The sequence below is a fragment of the Punica granatum genome, chromosome 4, assembly GCF_007655135.1.
Source record: "Punica granatum isolate Tunisia-2019 chromosome 4, ASM765513v2, whole genome shotgun sequence".
In the NCBI taxonomy this organism is placed as follows: Eukaryota; Viridiplantae; Streptophyta; class Magnoliopsida; order Myrtales; family Lythraceae; genus Punica; species Punica granatum.
This window is the reverse complement of record NC_045130.1, coordinates 36,867,972-36,888,902: the sequence shown is the minus strand read 5'-3', so window position 1 is coordinate 36,888,902 and position 20,931 is coordinate 36,867,972. Positions and strand designations below refer to the sequence as shown.

At 35.8% G+C, this 20,931-nt stretch overlaps 2 protein-coding genes across 10 annotated transcripts; one reads left to right on the top strand and one right to left on the bottom strand.

The window, feature by feature from the left end:
• Positions 1-2,469: 2,469 nt before the first annotated feature.
• On the top strand, positions 2,470-9,994 carry LOC116203561 (protein RRP6-like 3). Of its 6 annotated transcripts, none has more exons than XM_031535326.1 (13): positions 2,470-2,749; positions 2,998-3,239; positions 3,337-3,435; positions 3,711-3,794; positions 3,954-4,040; positions 4,382-4,502; positions 4,759-4,961; positions 5,056-5,100; positions 5,448-5,953; positions 6,033-6,531; positions 6,898-7,562; positions 7,980-8,080; positions 9,598-9,994. In XM_031535326.1, exons 1-12 carry the CDS (start codon positions 2,527-2,529, stop codon positions 8,053-8,055), a joined length of 2,850 nt encoding a protein of 949 aa, XP_031391186.1. In that variant the 5' UTR covers positions 2,470-2,526; the 3' UTR covers positions 8,056-8,080; positions 9,598-9,994. The 6 variants fall into 6 exon arrangements, with proteins under 6 accessions (XP_031391186.1, XP_031391185.1, XP_031391187.1 ...); XM_031535325.1 differs by having other exon boundaries at positions 2,471-2,749; positions 7,980-8,090; positions 9,598-9,614; XM_031535327.1 differs by lacking the exon at positions 9,598-9,994 and having other exon boundaries at positions 2,471-2,749; positions 4,774-4,961; positions 7,980-8,338.
• Positions 8,949-16,333, bottom strand: LOC116203562 (NEDD8-activating enzyme E1 regulatory subunit AXR1). Of its 4 annotated transcripts, none has more exons than XM_031535332.1 (16): positions 16,181-16,333; positions 15,839-16,075; positions 15,072-15,244; positions 14,837-15,000; positions 14,404-14,514; positions 14,096-14,175; positions 13,759-13,909; positions 13,565-13,658; positions 13,318-13,406; positions 12,514-12,587; positions 12,240-12,402; positions 11,719-11,804; positions 11,440-11,523; positions 11,150-11,330; positions 10,635-10,750; positions 8,949-9,309 (listed from the first exon to the last, which is right to left on the bottom strand). In XM_031535332.1, the coding sequence occupies exons 2-15, from the start codon at positions 15,874-15,876 to the stop codon at positions 10,667-10,669; spliced, it is 1,572 nt and encodes a 523-aa protein (XP_031391192.1). In that variant the 5' UTR covers positions 15,877-16,075; positions 16,181-16,333; the 3' UTR covers positions 8,949-9,309; positions 10,635-10,666. The 4 variants fall into 4 exon arrangements, with proteins under 4 accessions (XP_031391192.1, XP_031391191.1, XP_031391193.1 ...); XM_031535331.1 differs by having other exon boundaries at positions 15,839-16,059; XM_031535333.1 differs by having other exon boundaries at positions 15,839-15,973.
• Positions 16,334-20,931: the final 4,598 nt, after the last annotated feature.

The following is a 20,931-nucleotide window of genomic DNA, read 5'->3' as shown; positions in this document are numbered from 1 at the left end:
GAGAATAGGGAATGTGGAGTCAGGAGTGGGGGATGAAATAGAGAAGATGTAAGGAGGGAAGAGAGAAGAAAGGGATAACTTGCAGGAAAAAAAAATGAAGTTGATCAAAGAAATATGAAGTAATTAAATTACAGAATGAATCTAAAATTCAATTACAATTATTTTTTAGTGAACTTGAGGAAGAATAATTCTGAAAAAGGAAAGTTATGCTATATTTTTTCCCTTTCTAATTGTCTACATAAAGAGGAGTAGATGGTCAAGAAAGCCCTTTTATATTATATGAGACGGGTGATGATATGAGCATGATTGGTGGGATCTGCTTTTTTATCAGATTGGAGCTTTTTACATGGAAGTGGAGCTAAGATAGGGACTAGGTTATGTCTCCACCTTACAAGGAAAAGAAAAAAAGGTTAGGAAAGAAAGAAAGAAATGATACATATTCTAATTCTTTTGGATTGTAGCAGATCTATTTATGCCATGACATGTTGACATGAATTGAAGCCCTAGAGGCAGTTATAGTTTAAACTAAAGTTAGCATAATTATGATAATCATGGGGTTAAATATATGTCTGGCAAACTATGTATGTTCCAAATGGAGACCTTTGGGAAGATTGCAAGACGGACCCCACTCCCTGTGCTTGAGATTCAGATAATATATCGATGGTACGTTGTTATTCATATACACGCATCTCAAATAAACCTAATCTCACAGATACGGTAGTATATGATAAGTTATTTAGATACAGTTCTGGAAAAGATCCAATGATTTATACTTTGTTAGCAAACTATGTTTTTTGTTCTGGGTAAATCGAAGTCGCCTTTCTTGAGAATTAAATCACAACATTTAAAAAGAAAAATGTATAAGTACGAAGACCGCGACTTTGACATAGAACGTGGTCGACCATTTATTGATAAAACCATGTTCTCTGAATGTAGCTTTTACAGTTGTGGAGCCACCTGAAACAAGTGGATGTACGATCTTTTCATCTCATCTGTTTCTCGTGTCATTATAGCAACTTTGGTTCTTATTGATATGCTATATCAAATTCCGGAAGTGTGCTTCTTGTGCACTATCAATGGCATCAAAACTAAAGTATGTAATTTGCTTATGAAAAAAATTAAAAGAGAATGTTAACTCCTATTAGCTGCACACTATTGATTGGAAAAAAAATAAAGAGCTTAGAATTGACACCTATGTTATTGTCCAAATAATACCTGGGAAAAGAAAATCATAGGCTCAATTCGTTTTTTTGTCAATTAATTTTCCATACAAGTAAGAGTCCCCATCCATGATGTGATCTTTTTTGCTCCCCCTAGCTCCTACATTTGCCCATAATCTAGTGGATGAGTAACGACTGTTGGCCCACGGTTCATGTTAATGGGCCTTTATATATCGATCGATTATGTTGATCGCGTGTCCCATTCCCGGTCACTTCACACAATATATGCTATAGGGTCTTATTTTTGAATTTACGTAAGGTCACGGAGTTCACTTAAAAAGCTTGTGTCATAAAAAAGCAAAAGGAGTTTGTCGTAGCCCAGCCCAAGCCAAGCCCACATGCAACCCGTCTAAGCAGCCCAAGAATTAAAACCATGCTAATTAAAGACGTGATTTTGGGGAAAAATAATAAAATTGGTATTTCATCATTTTATGGTTGCTTCTTTGCTTACTGACATTGACTAAACACAGATCTCTATCTTATTACGTAAACTTTACGTATAATTATGGCAATTCGCGTGGCCTGGATACGTACAATTGCATGGTTTGTAAACTAGCTATATCAAGTAATCAACCCTCGAAACGATAATCCCATGAGATCTATTTGTACTCTCGAATATGATAATCTTAAATATCAGCCTGAATCTCTAATCAAAGAACCTAGTCTATCCCTTCAATCTTATTTTACTATTCTTCTAGGCCCGCCTGTTTGAATGTTTAGTACTGAGGAGGGAAATAATATTCCACGTCTAGTTCAAACCCCAAGGGTTATGGTGTCGAGTAGAGACTTTCAGCAGGAGATTTCCCGTTCAAGTCCCTAGGCGCTCTTAAATAGTGCGTTAGAATCCAGAATGCACGTAGAGTCTTTGTCAAACACTAGAGTTGAAAGCATTCCAATAAACGAAAGGTTAGTTTCGTTATCGCTTAGTAGTCCCTTCACTATAAAAAAATATCTAAATTAGAAGAGGTGACTACAATGCCAGGGAGCACCTTTTTGACTTGGCGAAAAAAGAAATATATATTTATGTTGTCCTAATCGGGCTATCACTCGATGGTCCCTCCACGATAAGATATATCGGAGTTTAAAAGAGCGACCTTAGAAAAGGAGAAATATATGTTCCGTGTCAACTGCCAAGCGCCGACTATCCTAACGGGACTTCAGTTTCGGCCCAATCTCCACCGTCTGCTACCGACTTTACGAAGGCTAAAATTGGAAAATCACTTTCCACGCTTTTATAGTGTGACTTCATTTTTCAAAACGAGCAGAGAGAGGCAGAGGAAGTGAGAAGGAATACTCGGGAGGAGAAATGGAGAGCAGGCTGAAGCTCAGGGCTCTGCTCATGGCCGCCTCTCTCGCGGCGCTTTCGCTCTTCCTCGCTTCGCAGTACCGGAGACGCCGGAGGCAGAAGCTCCGTTCCGGTTCGTGCTACTTGCGGACGGACTCGAAGCCGCAGCAATCCTTCAAACGCGTCTTGGCGGACAATTCTTATGCTCCTTTCAAGCATCTGAAGCGCAAGGACTCCGATGACGGTAAGCTTCTAGCAGCTCGTCCATGGCGTCGGAACCTTAGAGCTAGCTCAGTATTTGAGGAGCAATTCCAGTATGGAGGATTGATGTGACGATTAGCTGATACGATTGTTCCCTATGAAGGTCATCATTGCTTGCCGATGGAAATTAGAAGCTCACTTCAGCTGCATAATATCTGTCAATATATGCGGCTTCTACTGCGATTTAGTTCTAGTCTTCATAGCTGGCGTGGTTTGTTCTCGTTTTGGCAGAGATTTCTTCGAATGTGCATCCATACGAGGCGGAGATCATGGCTCTTCTGAATAATCCTCGACTGGAATTCAAAAATCGTCCGGATGATATGGATTTGACAATGAAGGATGCCTATGTTTGGGTTGAGACCGTGCCGCAGCTAGAGGAACTTGCTGACATTTTGGCCAAGGAAAGAGTGTTTGCAGTCGACACTGAGCAGCACAGCCTACGTTCCTATTTAGGTTTTACAGCTCTTATGCAGGTGAATTTGTCTGTGCAGCTATAGATTGTTCATTATTCGATACAGCTTTTTCTTCTTGTCTAGTAAACGGTAATATCCAGCTTTTCGATTTTGATAGATATCTACTCAGGAGGAAGACTACTTGATAGACACTATTGCACTGCATGATTCTATGGGGATTCTTCGTTCAGTTTTCAGCAATCCTAGTATCTGCAAGGTGATTATGATATTGCATGTCCATATTGATATGTGATCTTCAGATGCCTATGGCATTCGAACGGTGATACTGTTAAATGAAGTAACTGCAAGTATGTATGCACAGTTAAACCGGGGTGTTGTAATGATAATAGTTTCAGTAACAGCTTAGCAAATATTCCTTTCGTTCCTTTTGCTTTCAGTGAGAGCAATGCACATACATTGATGTTACTATTAAGGCTTTCATTCTCTCCGTAAGAGGAAACAACATCTTTTGAAGTGAAATTTTTGGTGTAGGTGTTCCATGGGGCTGATAATGATGTTCTCTGGCTCCAAAGAGACTTCCACATATATGTGGTGAACCTATTTGACACTGCAAAGGTGAGGTGTCTCTCTCTCTCTCTCTTAACCAGACTGCTCCATCTATATGTTGAGTTCCTTTTGGTTGAGAAGGGGAGAGAGAGAGAGAGAGAGAAAGAGCATTCAAGAGACATCAAGCGTATGGTTTCCTAGTAATCTAATCACGTTATCTAACTACAGGCCTGCGATGTGCTGCTGAAACCGCAGAGATCACTTGCATATTTACTCGAAACTTACTGTGGTGTAGCAACAAATAAATTGCTTCAGGTTTGTCTTAGGCTGCTTACCTTTTGCACTTTTCTGCATTGCTCTGTCATGTTTTTTATATTGTAGCTCTGAAAGTCTTGCCTAGTTGTCAATAAACGTGAAGAAAGATACTAGTAAATATACCATGACCTGATCTGGCAACTGTTTACATGGATGTGTTTTGGTGAGGACTGGAATGTCTCTGACTCTCTGCTGTTTCCCATCTCTTACTAGTACCTTTCACTTCTGACCTTAAAATTATATAATTTAAGCAAAATGCTTCTGAACTGTTTTCTGGTCTTAGTTGTTCTTTGCTTTTGAGCTACTGATTGCTGCTAATAGTTAATCTTATGAAAATTCAGCGGGAAGACTGGAGGCAGCGGCCCTTGCCAGAAGAGATGGTGCTGTATGCTCGGACAGATGCACACTATCTGTTGTATATTGCGCACTGCATGGTTGCTGAAATTAGAGAAAGGGATGATGGTATGGTTTTATTTTGTAGTCATGCCTATGCAAACATTTAATGAAAATGTTCTCCAGTTGATAGTCTTTAACAAAAATTCAGATAAGCAAGATGCTCTTCCACGAGGGAATTTTATCGAAAGAGGAGCCGGTGGCTTTTTTTGAATTCTCATAACTAAGTTAAAGTATCTTTGGCCTTAGCTTATGCCCATGTGCAGTTTTACTTTTAACTTCTTAGACACCGCATCAACATTCTTATTTCATTAAATTCTTATAGAAAATAATGCATCAGAAGAATCATTTGGTCGCGATGACAAATTGCATTTTGTTCTTGAGGCTTGTCGACGTTCAAATGCAATCTGCTTGCAACTCTATACCAAGGATATTGAAGCTTCACCTGGAGAGGCTGCAGCATCATCATTAATTTCTCGGCATTTAAATGGTCAAGGAAGTGCTTCATCAGATGCCTTGGACACTCAGGTGCATCTTTTTCCCTGTAAGATTGGTCATACTGGTCTTACCACCTCTTCATATCCACTGTACTGCATTGCTCACATTTTTCCGGAAAATTCAGTTTCAGGATGTCATCAGAAGATTGTGTGCTTGGAGAGAGTTGATGGTTAGTGATTATTTTTCATTTGAAGAATCTCTTCATCTTCTATAGCTGTTTGTTTATTTCTTTAAAGTCAAGTATGTTTGGTGGAAGAGCACATTCATAGGATGAAAAAGAAGACAAGCCTAGTAGATCTTGATATTGTGTACCGCATTATCTCATTCATCTGTATCTGCTATTAAAAATGTGTGCTGCTACCGTCTTTTGTGCTTCTTCTCTTGGACAACCACCGTTATTTGCTAGTTCTTCTACTGCCTAATGATGTTTCCTTTTTTGTCTTTTCTTTGGGTGGATAAACTCTACCCTGTATTATAAAAGCTTAAGCTTATGACATAGTATATACTTCTTTTCAGGCTCGTGTTCATGATGAAAGCTTAAGATTTGTGTTATCAGATCCAGCAATTCTAGCTCTTGCGGAGAAAGTACCATCAACTCTGAGTGAGATATTTGACACTATGACTCAGGCTGATCTAAATGCAGAGTCCTTGAGTGCTTCGTTCCCATCACCATCACCTGTTGTTTGCAGTCACATGGACCACTTAGGTCATCTATTTCTGAAGAAGATTGGAGACCTCAATGATCTTTTTCCAGTAATTCTTCAGACGTGCCTCGGTCAAAATGGAAGTTGTCCATTGACCGTCTGTAATTATCCTCTTTTGGTTAATTCTACAATGAAATTAACAAACAGGGTGCTCTCCAGACAAAATGGAAGTAAAAGTGCAAAACAAGTTACTCGGAAGGCTTCTCGACAGCTTTTTGTACAAAAGTTCTCTTGCAAATCACCAGTATATCATAATTGTAGAATCTACGCAAACGATGGGCGATTACTCTGTTACTCCGATCGTAGAAAGCTTGAATGGTTGGGGCCTCGTCATTCTATGTTTCTTTTGATCACTAGCTTCATTACAGTCGATGTAATTGAACTTCTCCTATGACAGGTACCTTCGTCGAGATCTAGCAAAAGTTGTAGATGATGATCCACCTGCAATTATGCTTCTTTTTGAACCCAAAGGCCGCCCAGAAGATGAGGACAATGACTTCTACATCCAGAGTAAGAAAAATATTTGTGTTGGATGTGGAGAAGGTAACCATTACCTACGGTATAGGATTATACCCTCATGCTACAGGATGCATTTCCCGGAGCATCTAAAAAGTCACCGTTCTCATGATATCGTCCTTCTTTGTGTGGACTGCCACGAAGTTGCTCATGCTGCTGCTGAGAAGTACAAAAGGCAAGTTGCTGCAGAGTTTGGTGTTCCGCTTTTTGTTCGTAATATTGCCGATTCAAAAGATGTCAGAGATCCATCAGAAACATCAGAGTTGACAGTAAACTTTGAGCAAGCTGGAGTATCTCCTTTAGAACTTCGCACTGCTGCAATGGCCCTCATTCGTCATGGACATAAGATGCCACCCAAACGGCGTGAAGAGCTGACACAGGTGATAAATGATTATTTCCAGCTTTCCTTGCTTGAGTTTTAGCAAGCAAAGTTATACAATTGTCCGGTGTCTGATAATTTTTCATATAATTGAGATCAATCTTGAAGTTGCTTAGGGAAAGAAATAATAATAAGAAGAAGTATGAATATAATGAAAATTCTAGAACCAGGGTTATTCATCCTAGAGCTTATATTCTGCCTGAGTAACTCTTCACTTACTAGATAAAGACAACACGAATGAACTTCATAATCTCTTTGGAAGTTACTATTACCCTCCCCCCCTTCTCAGAATCTGAGTTGACCTGCTTTTGAAGCAATTTTATAGTTGTACATCATATGTGATTTCTCTTTCCCCCGACTTCTACAGGTTGTCATGAGATTCTATGGAGGAAGGGAGATAACCAACGAAGATCTGGAAAGAGCTTTGTTAGTTGGGATGAGTTCTCATGAGAGGAAACGGCTTGAAAAGAAGAGGGGGTTGTCTTTGAAAAGAAATAAAGCAGAAGTTATTCCTGGTGCAGAGCAGAAAAAAGATGATAATGATACTGGGGTATTATCTATTGCTGCAGATCAATTAGAAGTTGGTCGTCTTGATTGTGAAAAGGAAGGTGCAGAGTCTTCATTTATAAGTGACGAGGGTTGTGGCAATTCTTTGTTACATTGTGATTCAGTGGCGGAAGAGGAAGCTCCCATCTCCATCGAGAATGATAAGAATATAGAATCAAATAGGAGTGAAGCTTTTAATTGTGAAGATGTCCATGCAGTAGATATTTATGATGATGAGGAGAGTAGAACTGTTCAGAATGAAGTGGTTGGGATTCATGATTCTGTGAATGGTGGAGCTCCTCAGCCTAAGCACAATCCGAAACTCTCACTTCTGGGACACGGGCCCCATGGGAAACAAGTGGTGGATCATATACTTCAGGAGTATGGGGAGGATGGTATTCGTGAATTCTGTCAAAGATGGAGGCAAGTATTTGTTGAGGCTGTTCAGCCTCGTTTCTTGCCTGCTGGCTGGGATATTAAGCACAGGTATTTGCAGATATTGCCTTCATGTTTGATGTTCATATATGCGTGTTCTTGCAATTGATAAGAATGACCTCTGAGCTCTGCAAAAATTAATGATCGATGCGAATGAACTCTACGTCTATGCAAAAATTCTCATTATAATATCATTTTCAGGTGTTGTATAAAACCACTTATCCGAAAAAGAAAATGTTGTAGGAAACCCTCTCCTCCTCTTACGTACAAGCATGCATCCTCACTTCAATGTTTCTTGCAGTAATAAGTGTGATTTTCATATGATAGTTAAGATTTTCAACTCGTGCTTGACATGTTTGTTTTGATTCAACAGAATTTAATATGTGATTAGCCAAACAAAAAATGTTTATGAGCTGAATTTGTGCTGAAATGTTCGAAGGATCTGACTTACGGCACTGATTTTGCCAGTGGTAGAAGGGATTTCGGTGAGTTTAGCGTGTATAATCCTGCAAAGAAGGCATCATCTGATGCTGCAAGGACCTGACATTTTCGAATTCCTGAAACTGAAGGTACTTGCTGGTGAGACCCGAGAACTTCAATTTTGGAGGCCTTTAATATTTTACTAGTCATGTCCAAATACAATGATGTTTTTAATTAGTATGAGATTTTACAGTTGAATTAACAAAATTGGAGCGAAGTCATCTTCCATTTTGTTTTTGCTTCTTACCGATAGGTCAAATTCGACCTAGGGCCCACCCGGCCATCATTCAAGTCGGGTCTTCTACTTCAGTGCTCAATCATATACAGAGAAGGAAAGATTACTAATACACTTAACTTCAATTCAACAATACAATTATTACTTTTTTTTTTTAATTTTTTTACCATTCAATTAATTTTTAATATTAAATTCTCTTAACTATTCATTACTTTTTTCACAATTCAACAACACGATCATTACTTTCTTTCAATTATTCATTACATTTTCACGCTTTTTCTCATAATTTAACAAAACAATTATTATAAATCAATTAAAATCAAAACTTAACTCTACTCAACTCTAAAACCAAACACAACCTATATAATCAACTTTCTATTCAAGGTATTCAACAAAATTGTCGTACTAATTAAAAAAAAATCAATGATTTTAACATGGATTATAGAGTTCATTTCTTTTAATGTTTATAATTGGTTTCGTTTATTCTAGCTAATTGAATATAATGATTTCCGTGACTATCCCATCCCACTATACGAAATGAAATCTAGTTGCATGCGTATCAGAGAACTAATCATGATTGTTAAATAATTTAAAAGGTTCAATTCATTTAATTCTTCTTGCCTTAGAGACAATATATATATTTTTCTAATTTTCTTTTTGAAATTAACCAAAATAATATTTAGGCATTTACTTTACCATTCTAATTCTATCCCCATTAAATAGGTGCAGTAATCACGTGAGAGCTAAGTTATTATATAAGAACACCAACTGTTTGTTCTCAAGAAAACAAAACACCAACTGTTTGTTTTCAAGAAAACACTCTTCCGCACAACTTTCGGTGAGACATTTTGCACGAAATAGGCCCGGTTATCTTAATCTAGCAAGAGGAAAACGCGTATGAGAATTCGTTTTGCTTGCAGCTCCTTTTTGTTCCTGCAAAATTTCCAATGAGGACTAATGCAACAAAAGCTTTCTGCCCTTCCTATCTTTCGTAAATTTGTTCCTCCCGACTGTGAAAATCCGACCAAGTCCTTCTTCGTGCGGTCCAAGGGAGAGAGCCAAAGGGAAGTAGTAAATCTCCCGCTGCATGAAGAAGAGAGAAATTAGAATAGATGCATACATATGATCCATATAACTATGTATTAGACGCGTATAGACTATCTGCCACCGTTAAGTGCAGTGATATATCAATTTCACACACATTGGATGCATCATATGTTTATATCTATATCTCGTATTTCTCATACTACTATTTAAAAAAATTCTCATATGTTTAACCATATATTCATTCTATAATTAAAAAAAAAACCGCAATCAAAAGTCTATAACTATATATATAATCTGTACCAGTTTGATATGTTTCTTTTTTAGGTCACCCCATGCTATGTGGTATGCACGGACGATTGTCTAGTATCAAGCTCAAAGGGAAATCATAAGGGGGAGCGATCCTTTAGCCATGTGTCATTTAATAGTGATCTCTATAATATAATATTTAAAGATCATTTTAGAGATTCCTCCTCTCTTCTCTCTTCTTTCTTTTAAAAAAAGAAATTGTTTAGATGCGTGGGGTGTGTGTGCGTAAAATTAGGTCATTTAAGAAGGACAAGTCTTCATTCGTCTATATTTATATGTGTTTGTGTAAATTTATGTATCATACCCTCAATAATACTTCCACTTAAAATCTTCGAGAATTTTAGTACTTTCTCGGTTTTTCCACTAAAAATAAATTTTTTAAAGAAACAAATATTATTTTTATTTACAATTTTTTAAGGGGCCATATATTCCTTCAAAAAAGAGATCAATTTTTTTTCTAATTATATTTGAATTGTTCTTTATTCCTAAAACTTCAAGATTTCAGTAAGAAATTCTTTATATAGGATTATCTTCTAACTTATCGTCAAAGTTTACTAAATTAGATGTGTTTATATTCTCTCTGATTACTTGAAAATTGTCAAAAATAATAATATCTTCTCAATTTATAGACGTATTTTATGATATAAGTTAGTATAATATTTTGACAATGTAACATTAATAAAGTAAATAAATGAATCTTAAAATAATTTTCTTTAGTCTTTACACCCATGCATCGCACAGGTGAATCAAATATTAGTAATGGTATCAAAAGGCACATTAACAATATTAGAGACAATACTTTTTCCTTTTCCTTCAGCAAAAAGCTAAAAAATTAAATTGCTATTTAATTTTAAGAGTTGAAGCATCTGTATCATGATGATTTTCCTCATAAGCATTGGTCATAATGAAGTGAGGAGACTGAACTGGAAACCAAACTGGAAAACGAAACTGCAAATTTTTTAGACTCGATAGAAACAGAGATGATGAGGACAAAATTAGATGATTAAGCCAATCAGTACAACTCCGATCAGGACCAGCAATAAGGAAATACTTACCTGCGGATCTGCTTGGCGTCTTTTTTATATGTTTACAGGAAAAGCAACTGAGACTTGTGATCAATGCCGTTGAAGATGAAAGTGCCCAACATTGGAACAAATTGCTTCGTTATCAGCTGCCAGGGAAGTCAAATGAAATCCCTTAAGCACACTGAGAAAGTTTTGCCGACATAAATAATGAGGAAACAGGAAGAATTGGTATGCCATGTTGCAAATGTTTGGCAATACAGAATAGGTTTTGATAGCCAAACAAGTGAGCGGAGTCGGTCAACTTACGTGCCAGTCGCTATAGTCAGTAAAGGAAGTTGCAGCTTCATGGAAACTAGAGTTATCTTCTCGGAAACAAATTTAAATATGTTTCTAAATTTATATTTAAAAACAAAATTCATGGTCTCTAAAACTTATGTTTTTTCTGTAGATGATTAAGGAGATCAGATAACTTTTTTTTTTTTGTAAAATCATCTCCAAACATGTCACAATGGCCACGAGCAACTGAATAAATGAGGATATGACACCTTAATTACTTCCTGCGATGTGATTCCTCCAATAAATGCAGCAACTGCATGCAGCTCTGCAGCACCAAACCGGCACATCTCACTGATGAGATCCTCTGTCAAGGTCTGCCCGTTGCAGCCCAAGTCATTGAGTAGGCCAACCACTGTCATCTTTAACCGAGATATATCTTCATCCATCCCCCTAAAGCATGATCAAGAGTTCTCACAACATGCTTCTTCTGAAAGTTCGGGTGATCACTTATCCCAAAAAAATAAAAATAAAAATGGTTTGCGGAGTCATAAGCTTTTACCCATCAAACACCCCTGGGAAACTGTTATAATTAGCAGCGAAGCGGTCCACAGCTCGAAGCAGTATATAGAATCCAACAGCAACACTGCCAAACATGAAGCACCCATCAGGATATCAGCCAAAAATGAATAACCTGAACCAATTAAGCTGTTACTTAAATTCAACCACCATGCATAAATTTGAACCATGTGTTGTTTCAATACAATACAGGCTAAAGTCTTCAATTAGTGAAGGAAGCTGAATTGCTAACCTTAATACCTTACAGAGGCTTAATGATTACCTGTAATCCTCATCTGTTAAATACTTCTGCAGTTCTGTTAGGCTAGGAGAGTTGAACTCCTCCTCAATGGGTCGGTACCTGCAGACCTGCATAATGAAAGATGTCGTGCCTTAAGTTTAAAAGGAAGGGAAAGATGTAAAAAAAACAGCCAACAAATGAAGAAACAAGACGAAATCTCTAGCAGAGCTATAGCATCATGAGATTAGTTATTAGTCGATCACAATATGCAAGCAATGGGAGCACATAGAGGATCAGATACTCTTTGATATATCTCTCTATATAAAACTAGACGATCAAGGTAGGAGACGGCTGGTTTAAGGGAGCCATTTTTAATTATTTCATGAGGAAGTATGAGCAAGAAATTATGAGGACTAGAGGGACGCTCCCATGAGCATGATAGCTTAACCTGAACTCCTAGTATACATGGTGGCTCTTCGAGAAAATTTCACATGACAGTGCATCCGATGATCACGGGATAAGTTTGGCCCAGTTTCAGCTTAATGTCCAGAAGAAGTGCTTACTTTGAGTTTTCGGGCATTTCTGCAGAAACTTTTTATTGTGTGCTTTGGGATGCTGGCTGAGTCTCTACCAGTCTTCTTTAAAAGATTCCTCACCCTCTGCTCCATTACAAGAAAATCAGCCTCAGCCTTTGCGTGGTAAATCTTCTGGAGATTCACATAGTGCCTGTAAGAAAGTCAACAAATACCATTTTTCACTATGTTGCACTATTTCTCCTTTCCAATTAATGGGAGACAATTATTAAAAGACATCAGATTCCAAAGGTAAGCCACTAACTCAGTTGATGATGTCATATCTGGTATTGAACCCTCAAGGGGTACCTCTCCACCTCCCTCATTTGCAATGAACTCCTGCAAAACATATAGCAGAGAACTCGTCACATTGGAAAAATATCAAGGACGTCGAAACATAGATGAACACAGAAATAAACACCAAATTCCAGCAAACAAATTGGCAGGTTAAAATCTCCAACTGTTCAATGGATTAATTAGTGATAAAAATTCACATTTTCTAACTCTTAATGTTCTCATTAAAAATATATATATGTGTGTGTTGGATGAACGTAGTCTGCTGAAAAGGCTCGAAAAACTGAACTTCACAATATTATCAGGCCGTAAAAATCACTTAAAGTAACAGGCAAGACCTCTCTACTGGAAGGAAAACAAAAGATCCAGCAAATGAGATTAATTGGGAAATATTAAGTAAAAAAGGAGTTTACAGGTTGAAGTTGTTCATAGCCTCCGTCCACCAGGAACTCTTATTGGTCTATCAGAACAGCAACCATAGCAGATTTTTGAAAGTGCAGAAGCAGAGAAAATTTTGAAAATGTAGATAATAATAGCACAATGTAATAACAGCCTTTTGCACTTTGGCGACATCTAATAGAAATGAAGAGGGGGGGTGTTTGAGGGGAAAAAAAAGGAACCTATAGATGCATTCACCAGGAAATACTCATACCAGTGTAGACACTTCTGTGAGCAAAGGAGCTTCGTACAATTGACTTTCTTTGATGACAGGTGCAAGTAATAAATTGAGGATATGAATATAAAGTAGTCCCAATGAAGTTGCAGATATCAATACCTTCAGAGCTGCCACCATCACCCAGAAATCTGATGAACCGCAGTGAAGTTCTGCAGCGCTATCATCTATAATAAGTTGCAAATCTGAACCTGCATAAGAAATAGAATCAATTGAGTACCTAGATGCATACAATCAAGCGGCTATTGGCCAGTTTCACCTTGTGACCCAATAACAGAAGGCTCGAGATGTGACAAGTTTTCACATTTCTAATCTTCATAAGCTAGAGCAGGAGTTTCTAAGAACTTACTGATTCCTCGAGGAGCAAAGACATTAAAGGATGATTCCAATGCTTCCTTGTAATTTTCTTCATCCATTGCAATCATTCTGGACTTGAGAAGTTCCTACAATTGCCAAAGCCACCACTAAATCCTAATCATTATCCAGAAATAACAGAAGAGGGGGAAAACCAAAAGTATGGAGAATTTTATTGAATTTGCCAACCTTGAATTCTTGCTTCTCTTGTCTGGTTGATGGAAGTTTGCCATCATGGGAGTTTGCCCATTCACTGGCCATGTTTACCAATATGACAACTTTTGGTATATGCTTGTGGGCTACAGGATCAGCAACTGTAAGATCAATACTTTCTGCAAAACTGCCAGGATAACATAAACTTAGAACCACAACAATGAGCATCTTAATGAGTATACTACAAATATGCTTTTACTCATGAATAACTTAAATCATTAACTTCATATCGAGCTTATATATTGACCTCTGCTCACTATCAAAAAATGCAAATAAATCAACATAACTGTAAAGCAAAACACTCTGGTTCTACCTCTTGAGTCCAGGCCATGGATTATTTAGTCGGAGGTCATCCAAAAAATGATCAGGCTTTGATTCAATCACAGTATGTTCCTGCAATATAAATAAAAAAAGTAAATGCAGAAGCATGTACATAAATTTTCTCAAATGAGATTAGCTACTGCAATTAATTTCTCAATTTTTTAATAAGGATCAAATTAAAAGGAATCTGCAGGGAAATGGCCCCAGAAAGGTTTTTTGGTTCCTCAAGAAAAGTAACAGGAGCTTGATTGAAAAATGCAAAAATGCAATATCAGGGCAGTTCAGTGTTCAAGAGATCACCTTTACACTGACTCGTACAAAACCTGTTAGCCCATAGGAACGAGCAAATATCAACATCACATTGGCCTCCCTACAGATCCTATCTAGCTTGATCATAGAGTCCTCCTCAAGCTGAATGCAGAATAGCTAATGTTAGTGATTACTCATAAATGAATGAAAGCCATAAGCTAATAAGGAATAAGGCATTTTCTGCATAATCATTAGACTGTTTTAAAGTGACAATATGGAATTGAAAAAGCTAGGTTCCCCAAAAAAAATTATAATAGTTGTCATTTAGTAGATATAATGAACGAAAATGCAATGCTGCTTAACAGTGCAGCCAATGCCACCTTGGTTTCAAACCTAATTCTTGTCAGCAAATACATGGTTTCCATAAAAAAATACAATCTGAAATAACCTTAAGCATCATAGAATATTAAATTGCAATTCATGCCTGAGTAGCAACGATTAGGGTAAACTGGGAGAAGAATGACGGGTTTGTCACGATCAATGCTTGTGGATACTCCTCTATGAACTTTGCCTTGACAGCATCATTTAGCTCTTGCAGAAATGAACAGACACATTTTGCTTTGGATCTACCAACGCTTGACTCATCCACTGCAAGCAGTACGAGCTATGTCAGACAGGGAAACAGAACAGAACTTGACATTTTAAGTACTGATACAAACCCATGAAGTTATTTCCAAGGTCGCCCACTTCTACTTTAGATCCATCAACCACAGTAATGCTCCCGACTCCTCCGAGAACAAGATTCTTCAGTGTTTCAGAACCAGTTGGACCACAGTTAAGCAAACAGATGCTGGCCTTCTCAAGAGCAGCCTGTCCTTGCTCACCCCAGATCCTGCATTTCCAGTTACATCATAAATGAAATGTAAGTTAAATATCCTTTACAATGATGCTTCTATAGAAGGTAAAAAAGAAAATAGCAATGAGCTCTGAACTGCCAGCCAGTGTCGGTAGTGCATTCATGAGCAGTTTCCGTTACTGCTAGCTGCCACTTAATTCAGTGGGATATATTACAAATTTCAAAAATAAGCTGAAGTTTCGCTGTGAAGATGCACCTTCTGACTCGATAACCGAACCTCACCATTACCTAAGTTCCAATTGCTGATAAGCCGCAGACAAATTTATCATGCAAGTACTAGCAGTCAAAACATTAAGTACTAACATTCCAAAAAGTATCAACACATATCATAGCTTAGAAAGCGAATTGTCTAGCTCCCTCTCTATCCTCAGATCGTTCAGGCTGTGCGTCCATCAATAGCTTAACTTAAGGTTTCAGCTCACGAGCAGCTGAAACGTGTGAACTAAAAGCACCAGCTGAAACCTAATCCAGTCGGCCTCGACAGAGTAAATAAGCACCAATACTCTCTACATTTCAACTATGATGACCGCTAGCGCACCACAAGCATAGAGAACAGCTGGAGAACAGTACCTGAGCTGGCGATCATACTTGACCTTTGCTTCCGCCATAGCTCTATCCCTCTCAAGTTCACCGCACAAACCAGAGCCAGCAGAGGGAATTAGAAACCGAGCTTGTCCCCTACACGGCAGCACTTGCGCGCATCAGCTACGGAGTGAGCAGTAACAGCAGAATTCCGGAATGAGAACGAGTCAGAGACTTCCATAGAGAATCTCAGAAGCATCAGTCAACAGCTGAGACGCACAGCATCTGACGCTCAACTTCCTCAGATAACGCATCATGCGATTCCGGCACTCGAGTGATGGCGAGTCAACCGTAGTAACTCAACGGAGAGCGAGAGAGAAAGAGGATTACCTCCGGAGGAGAAGGCCGACGCTGTCCAGCGATTGGAGAGAGAAGAGAAGCTCGAAGCGAGCTGAGAAGTGAAGTGAGGAAGGAAGGATTCTCCGTTCCTTGCTTAAACCTCAGGCTATGGGACTGTTCTGCTTTTGGTCGATGAAGACGACGCTGAGAAATGCCGTAGTCTCTCTCCTTTACTTGCGGATCGCCCAGTGGTGGGCCGGGCGAGAGTATGAGCCGGTTGCCGAGACTCGGCCCATGGGCCTTTTGGCCGCTAAACTGCAAATTTGGCCCGTATGAATTCAAATAAAAGTATCATTTTTTTAATGAAGGTACATAACGCAGTTCTTGCTTATTATTATTTTACTCAAAACTTGTCTAATGAATCACGCGATTCCGAATCACGGGATGGGTAAATGTTAGAAATGATTAATTGATTTCTTTAGACCATCAAGGAAATTACTCAACCGATGAATATCAAAAAAAAGTTTTAGCGCAAAATTCGTCAACCAATCTGCACACATGTTCGCCTCTCGATATACATGTTAAACAAACACCAACCAATCCCACGGCATCGAAGCCCGTACATCTCTCACGATGGAATCGCTGTTGCTGCCAAGATTTCGTGATTAGAAGAAAGGTTATCGCTTCAGAGTCAACCTCGAGAATCAATCTCCTCGTACCTAGTTGCCAAGCCACCTCGAGTCCCATGTTCACAGCCCATAATTCAGCTGCAACAGAGGTAGCAATGCCAATATTCTGCGCGAACTCACCTAACTAGCTACCATGCTTGTCACGAACAAGGCCTCGCGCTCCCACAACTCTTGGGTTGCCTTTTGTCGCACCATTTGTATTCAGCTTTGTCCACTCATGGCCACGAGTACTCCAACCTATGTCCCTATAGACTCGCTGCCTTTGGAGACTCAAAATATCTTCATCAATAGATTCTACTCGTGTATTTAGTTTGTCCATCTATCTATATTTATTACTAATAAAGTAACAATATTTAGGTTTGATTTGATATGACAGAATAAAATGAACATTTCTTTCTGCTGCACCATTTTCTTATTTACTATCACTTATTAAAATTGAAAAAGGGCATTCTCTTAGTATAATATTTTTTTTCACTTTAAGAGAATGAGTATTTTCTCAAAAAAAAATAGCAATGATCATTCCTTCATTTCATGCTTTTATTGTGTAAGTAGCAAATATGTTCTCTTAATATATATATATATATATATATATCTAAGAGTATATATCTATCTATATATAAATGAAAACAAGGTATAAGGTGCGTCCGGCCAGATGGTCTTAGAACGCCCTATTTTTTAAAGGAACTTTTTCGATTTTTTGAGTTTTTAAAATTTTAAATTATCTTTTATCACGGCATTAGCAACAAAATTTTCTGAAATTATTTTCGGTTATAATATTCCATTTAAAAAGATCGAAAATACCATAAAATCTTTTTGATACTACGGTGATTTCCAATTGAAGACAATATCAATGCGTTTGTTTTCGGAGTTAAAGTCACGAATTTGTGATTGTGATTGTGATTGTAGAAGAAGACAAAAATATATGGGGCCCACCAGTTTGACTTTTGAAATATGAAATGAATGGAAGATATAGATAATTAATTATAATAGGATTGCATTTTAATAATATATGGGGCCCACCAATTTGACTTTTGAAATGTGTGTTTTGTTGTGTAGTGTTTTGAGTTAAAGTTAAAGTTAAAATCTTAAATCACGACTTTGAAAACAAACGGAGCGTATGAATTTTCTAAATGTAGGTTTTATAATTTTTTAATTTTCGGAATTATTTTTAATAAAAAATATATTTTGAAAGACATCTCATCATAAAATCTTTTTTTATTTTTATAGTTTATATATTATTTAATAATCTTGAATTTTTTAATATGAAAGTTATATTTCATCCTAGATGACCCTAGAACGCTCCATTTCTGAATGAAATTTTCTTGGTTTTTTGAGTTTTAAGAATATTAAATTATACTCAATTATAAAATTAGCAATAAAATCTTCTGAAATAATATTTCAATTAATAAATCGAAATACTATAAAATCTTTTGGATAATACGGTGATCTCCATCGAATGCAATATGAAATTTCTAAATGGAACTTTCTAGATTTTTAAATTTTTTAAAATTTTCAGAATTTTTTTTAAAATATATATATTTTTTAAAAGATATCTCATCATAAAATACAATTTCTTATTTTTTAAAATATATATATATATATTATTTCATAATAATGAATTTTTAAAATAAAAAATAATATTTCATCTCATAAATATTAACATAAAAATAAGTATATATTATTATATATTCATACATAATATATATATTAATATATAATTATGTGGACAACTTTTAGTATATATAATATAAGAAAAATTATATATGAATTATATTATATTATAGATATCCATTTTTAAAAATAGATTGGATAATATATAGATATATATGAAATTTTCTAGGTTTTTTGAATTTTTAAATTTCGGAATTATATTAAATAAAAAATAACTTTTTAAAAATATCTTGTCATAAAATCTAATTTCTTGATTTCTTTAATTTTTATCATCTATTTAACATAATGTATTTGAAATAAATGATAAGATTTTATTACATGTATAGATATTATTTAAAAATCTCGATTTTTTAAAATAAAAAAATAATATTTAATAAAGAAATAATAACATCAAAATAGGTATATATATTAGTATATATTCATACATGATATAAAATATGTTATATATAGTTATATGGACAACCTTGAGTATATAAAGTAAGAAAAAGTATATACGAATTATATGTTTTTGCATATATCTATTTTAAAAAATAGATTTGATATTATTTATAGATATATATAAATTATATTTTCTTTTCAAAAAACAAATCAGATTTGTTCTCTTAAAAAAAAACAAATTATATTATATTTATATTTTATATTGTAATTATAAATATGAATTATCACATACATAAATAGGAGTATATTCAGCTCTTAAAGAATACGTCTACAACTAGATGGGAGCTCTCGAAATTATGTCTCTCTTTAGATGCAAGTGATTTGATTAAATTTATGCTTTAGTTTTCCTCTCATTTTTATCGAAATTTTTCATTTTTTTATTTTTGTCTAATTTTTTACTTTTTTCATATTCTTTTTCAAGATTTGTGACATGAGTTTCATCTCCCTAAATGTATTGTTACCCTTATATACAAGCTCTCAAAAAGTAAGTTATTATATCACTAAACGCGAATGTTGTTTGTCTAAATTATTATTTTTTCCACTTTGATTCTCTAAGCAATTTTTCTTTGTAATTTTTAATTATATTTTTTAAAAATTGGTGAAACTTTTCAATGTAACACGCGAGTTTCACGACTAGTATGAAATGATATTTTGATAAATAAGTCTAACATTATATTTATATTCCTTCATCTTGTATTGATCAATAAAAAAATTCACAAATTTTCACTAAATACTATTCCATTTCACTATACAGAGATCATTACATTCCATTCAACTCCCGCGTATTTACCAAACATATATACTGTTCTAATGATTATAATGTTTGATAAGTCTAATATACCCATGATCTTAATCAAATAAAATTATAAGACCGCAACTTGAAGATAAAATTATTCATGTGTGATAATATTCTCTTTCCATAATCCATATGCCTTCTGGCTTTTTCGCTCTTATTCTAGCTCTCGTCCTCGCACATTCTCCTTCTTCATTTATCTCACCATTTTTTATTTTATTTTTCCAACTCTTCCTTCTTCTTTTTTTCGGTGTATAACATGGTATCCGAGAGTTCAATGGGTCTCGATTAATCCAGTCCGAACCGAATCGACCCATTAAAAAATAAAACTCTTCAATCATGGATTTTTTCCATTTATAAGACTCAAGTTTGAGACCTTATTTAATAGAAATAAACATTGAATCGCTTGAATCAATCTATGTTAATAACTCTTCCTTCTATTTTCCTCAATTACATATGCGCAATTACCAGTAACACAAGTCAATACTGTATTTAAAATAATTCTTTTATTTCAAATTTTGCATATGCATCTTCAGTATTTCGCTACTATACGAGTTACTTACATATTATTATATTATATTATATTACATTATAGTAAAATAGTAAAACATTAAAATAGGTCCACTCAATGGAGAGGGAGAGTGGGGAAACTTTTTATACTTGCATGCGTGTCTTTATTATTTTTTTGTTCACAATAAATAAAAAATATACAAAAACATAATAAAATTGAAATAAATAGGTCCATCTAATGGAGAGGGAGAGTGGCAAACTTTTTATACTTGCACGTGTGTCTTCATTTTTTTTTTTGCTCTTAATAAATAAAAAATATACAAAACGATAATAAAATTGAAATGAAAGAGTTTGGCATCATGGTAATTAAAATCCCTGTAGCTTGATATTTTGGTCCCATCCATGCTTGATTTTTGTGTGCTATTTGACAATTAAAACATGTCCATATCCCCTATAGGGCGAGTGAACCCGCTTTTTATACTTTCTTTCTTTGTTTTTTTTTGTCTTCTCCATATTGAAATATAATTTTTTTTTATTTATATGTTTTATGGTTTTTCGAGTTTATATGAAAATTTAATGAATTCCGAGTAATCCAACCGTGCTATGCCTACTAAGTGGCAAAACTTTCTTGATCGTTAATTTTCTCCACACGCCAAGACTCGAATTCGCCTTTTTTTTTTTACTTGTATCTATTAGGATAG

Coding starts and splice junctions, on each gene's coding strand:
- LOC116203562 (XM_031535332.1), bottom strand. CDS start 15,876: ATGGCGGAAGCAAAGGTCAAGTATGATCGCCAGCTCAG. Junction 14,176..14,403: donor TTGTACGAGTCAGTGTAAAG/GTGATCTCTTGA, acceptor TTTATATTGCAG/GAACATACTGTGATTGAATC. Junction 13,910..14,095: donor CCATGGCCTGGACTCAAGAG/GTAGAACCAGAG, acceptor TTATCCTGGCAG/TTTTGCAGAAAGTATTGATC.
- LOC116203561 (XM_031535326.1), top strand. CDS start 2,527: ATGGAGAGCAGGCTGAAGCTCAGGGCTCTGCTCATGGCCGCCTCTCTC. Junction 3,795..3,953: donor ACCTATTTGACACTGCAAAG/GTGAGGTGTCTC, acceptor ATCTAACTACAG/GCCTGCGATGTGCTGCTGAA. Junction 4,503..4,758: donor AATTAGAGAAAGGGATGATG/GTATGGTTTTAT, acceptor AAATTCTTATAG/AAAATAATGCATCAGAAGAA.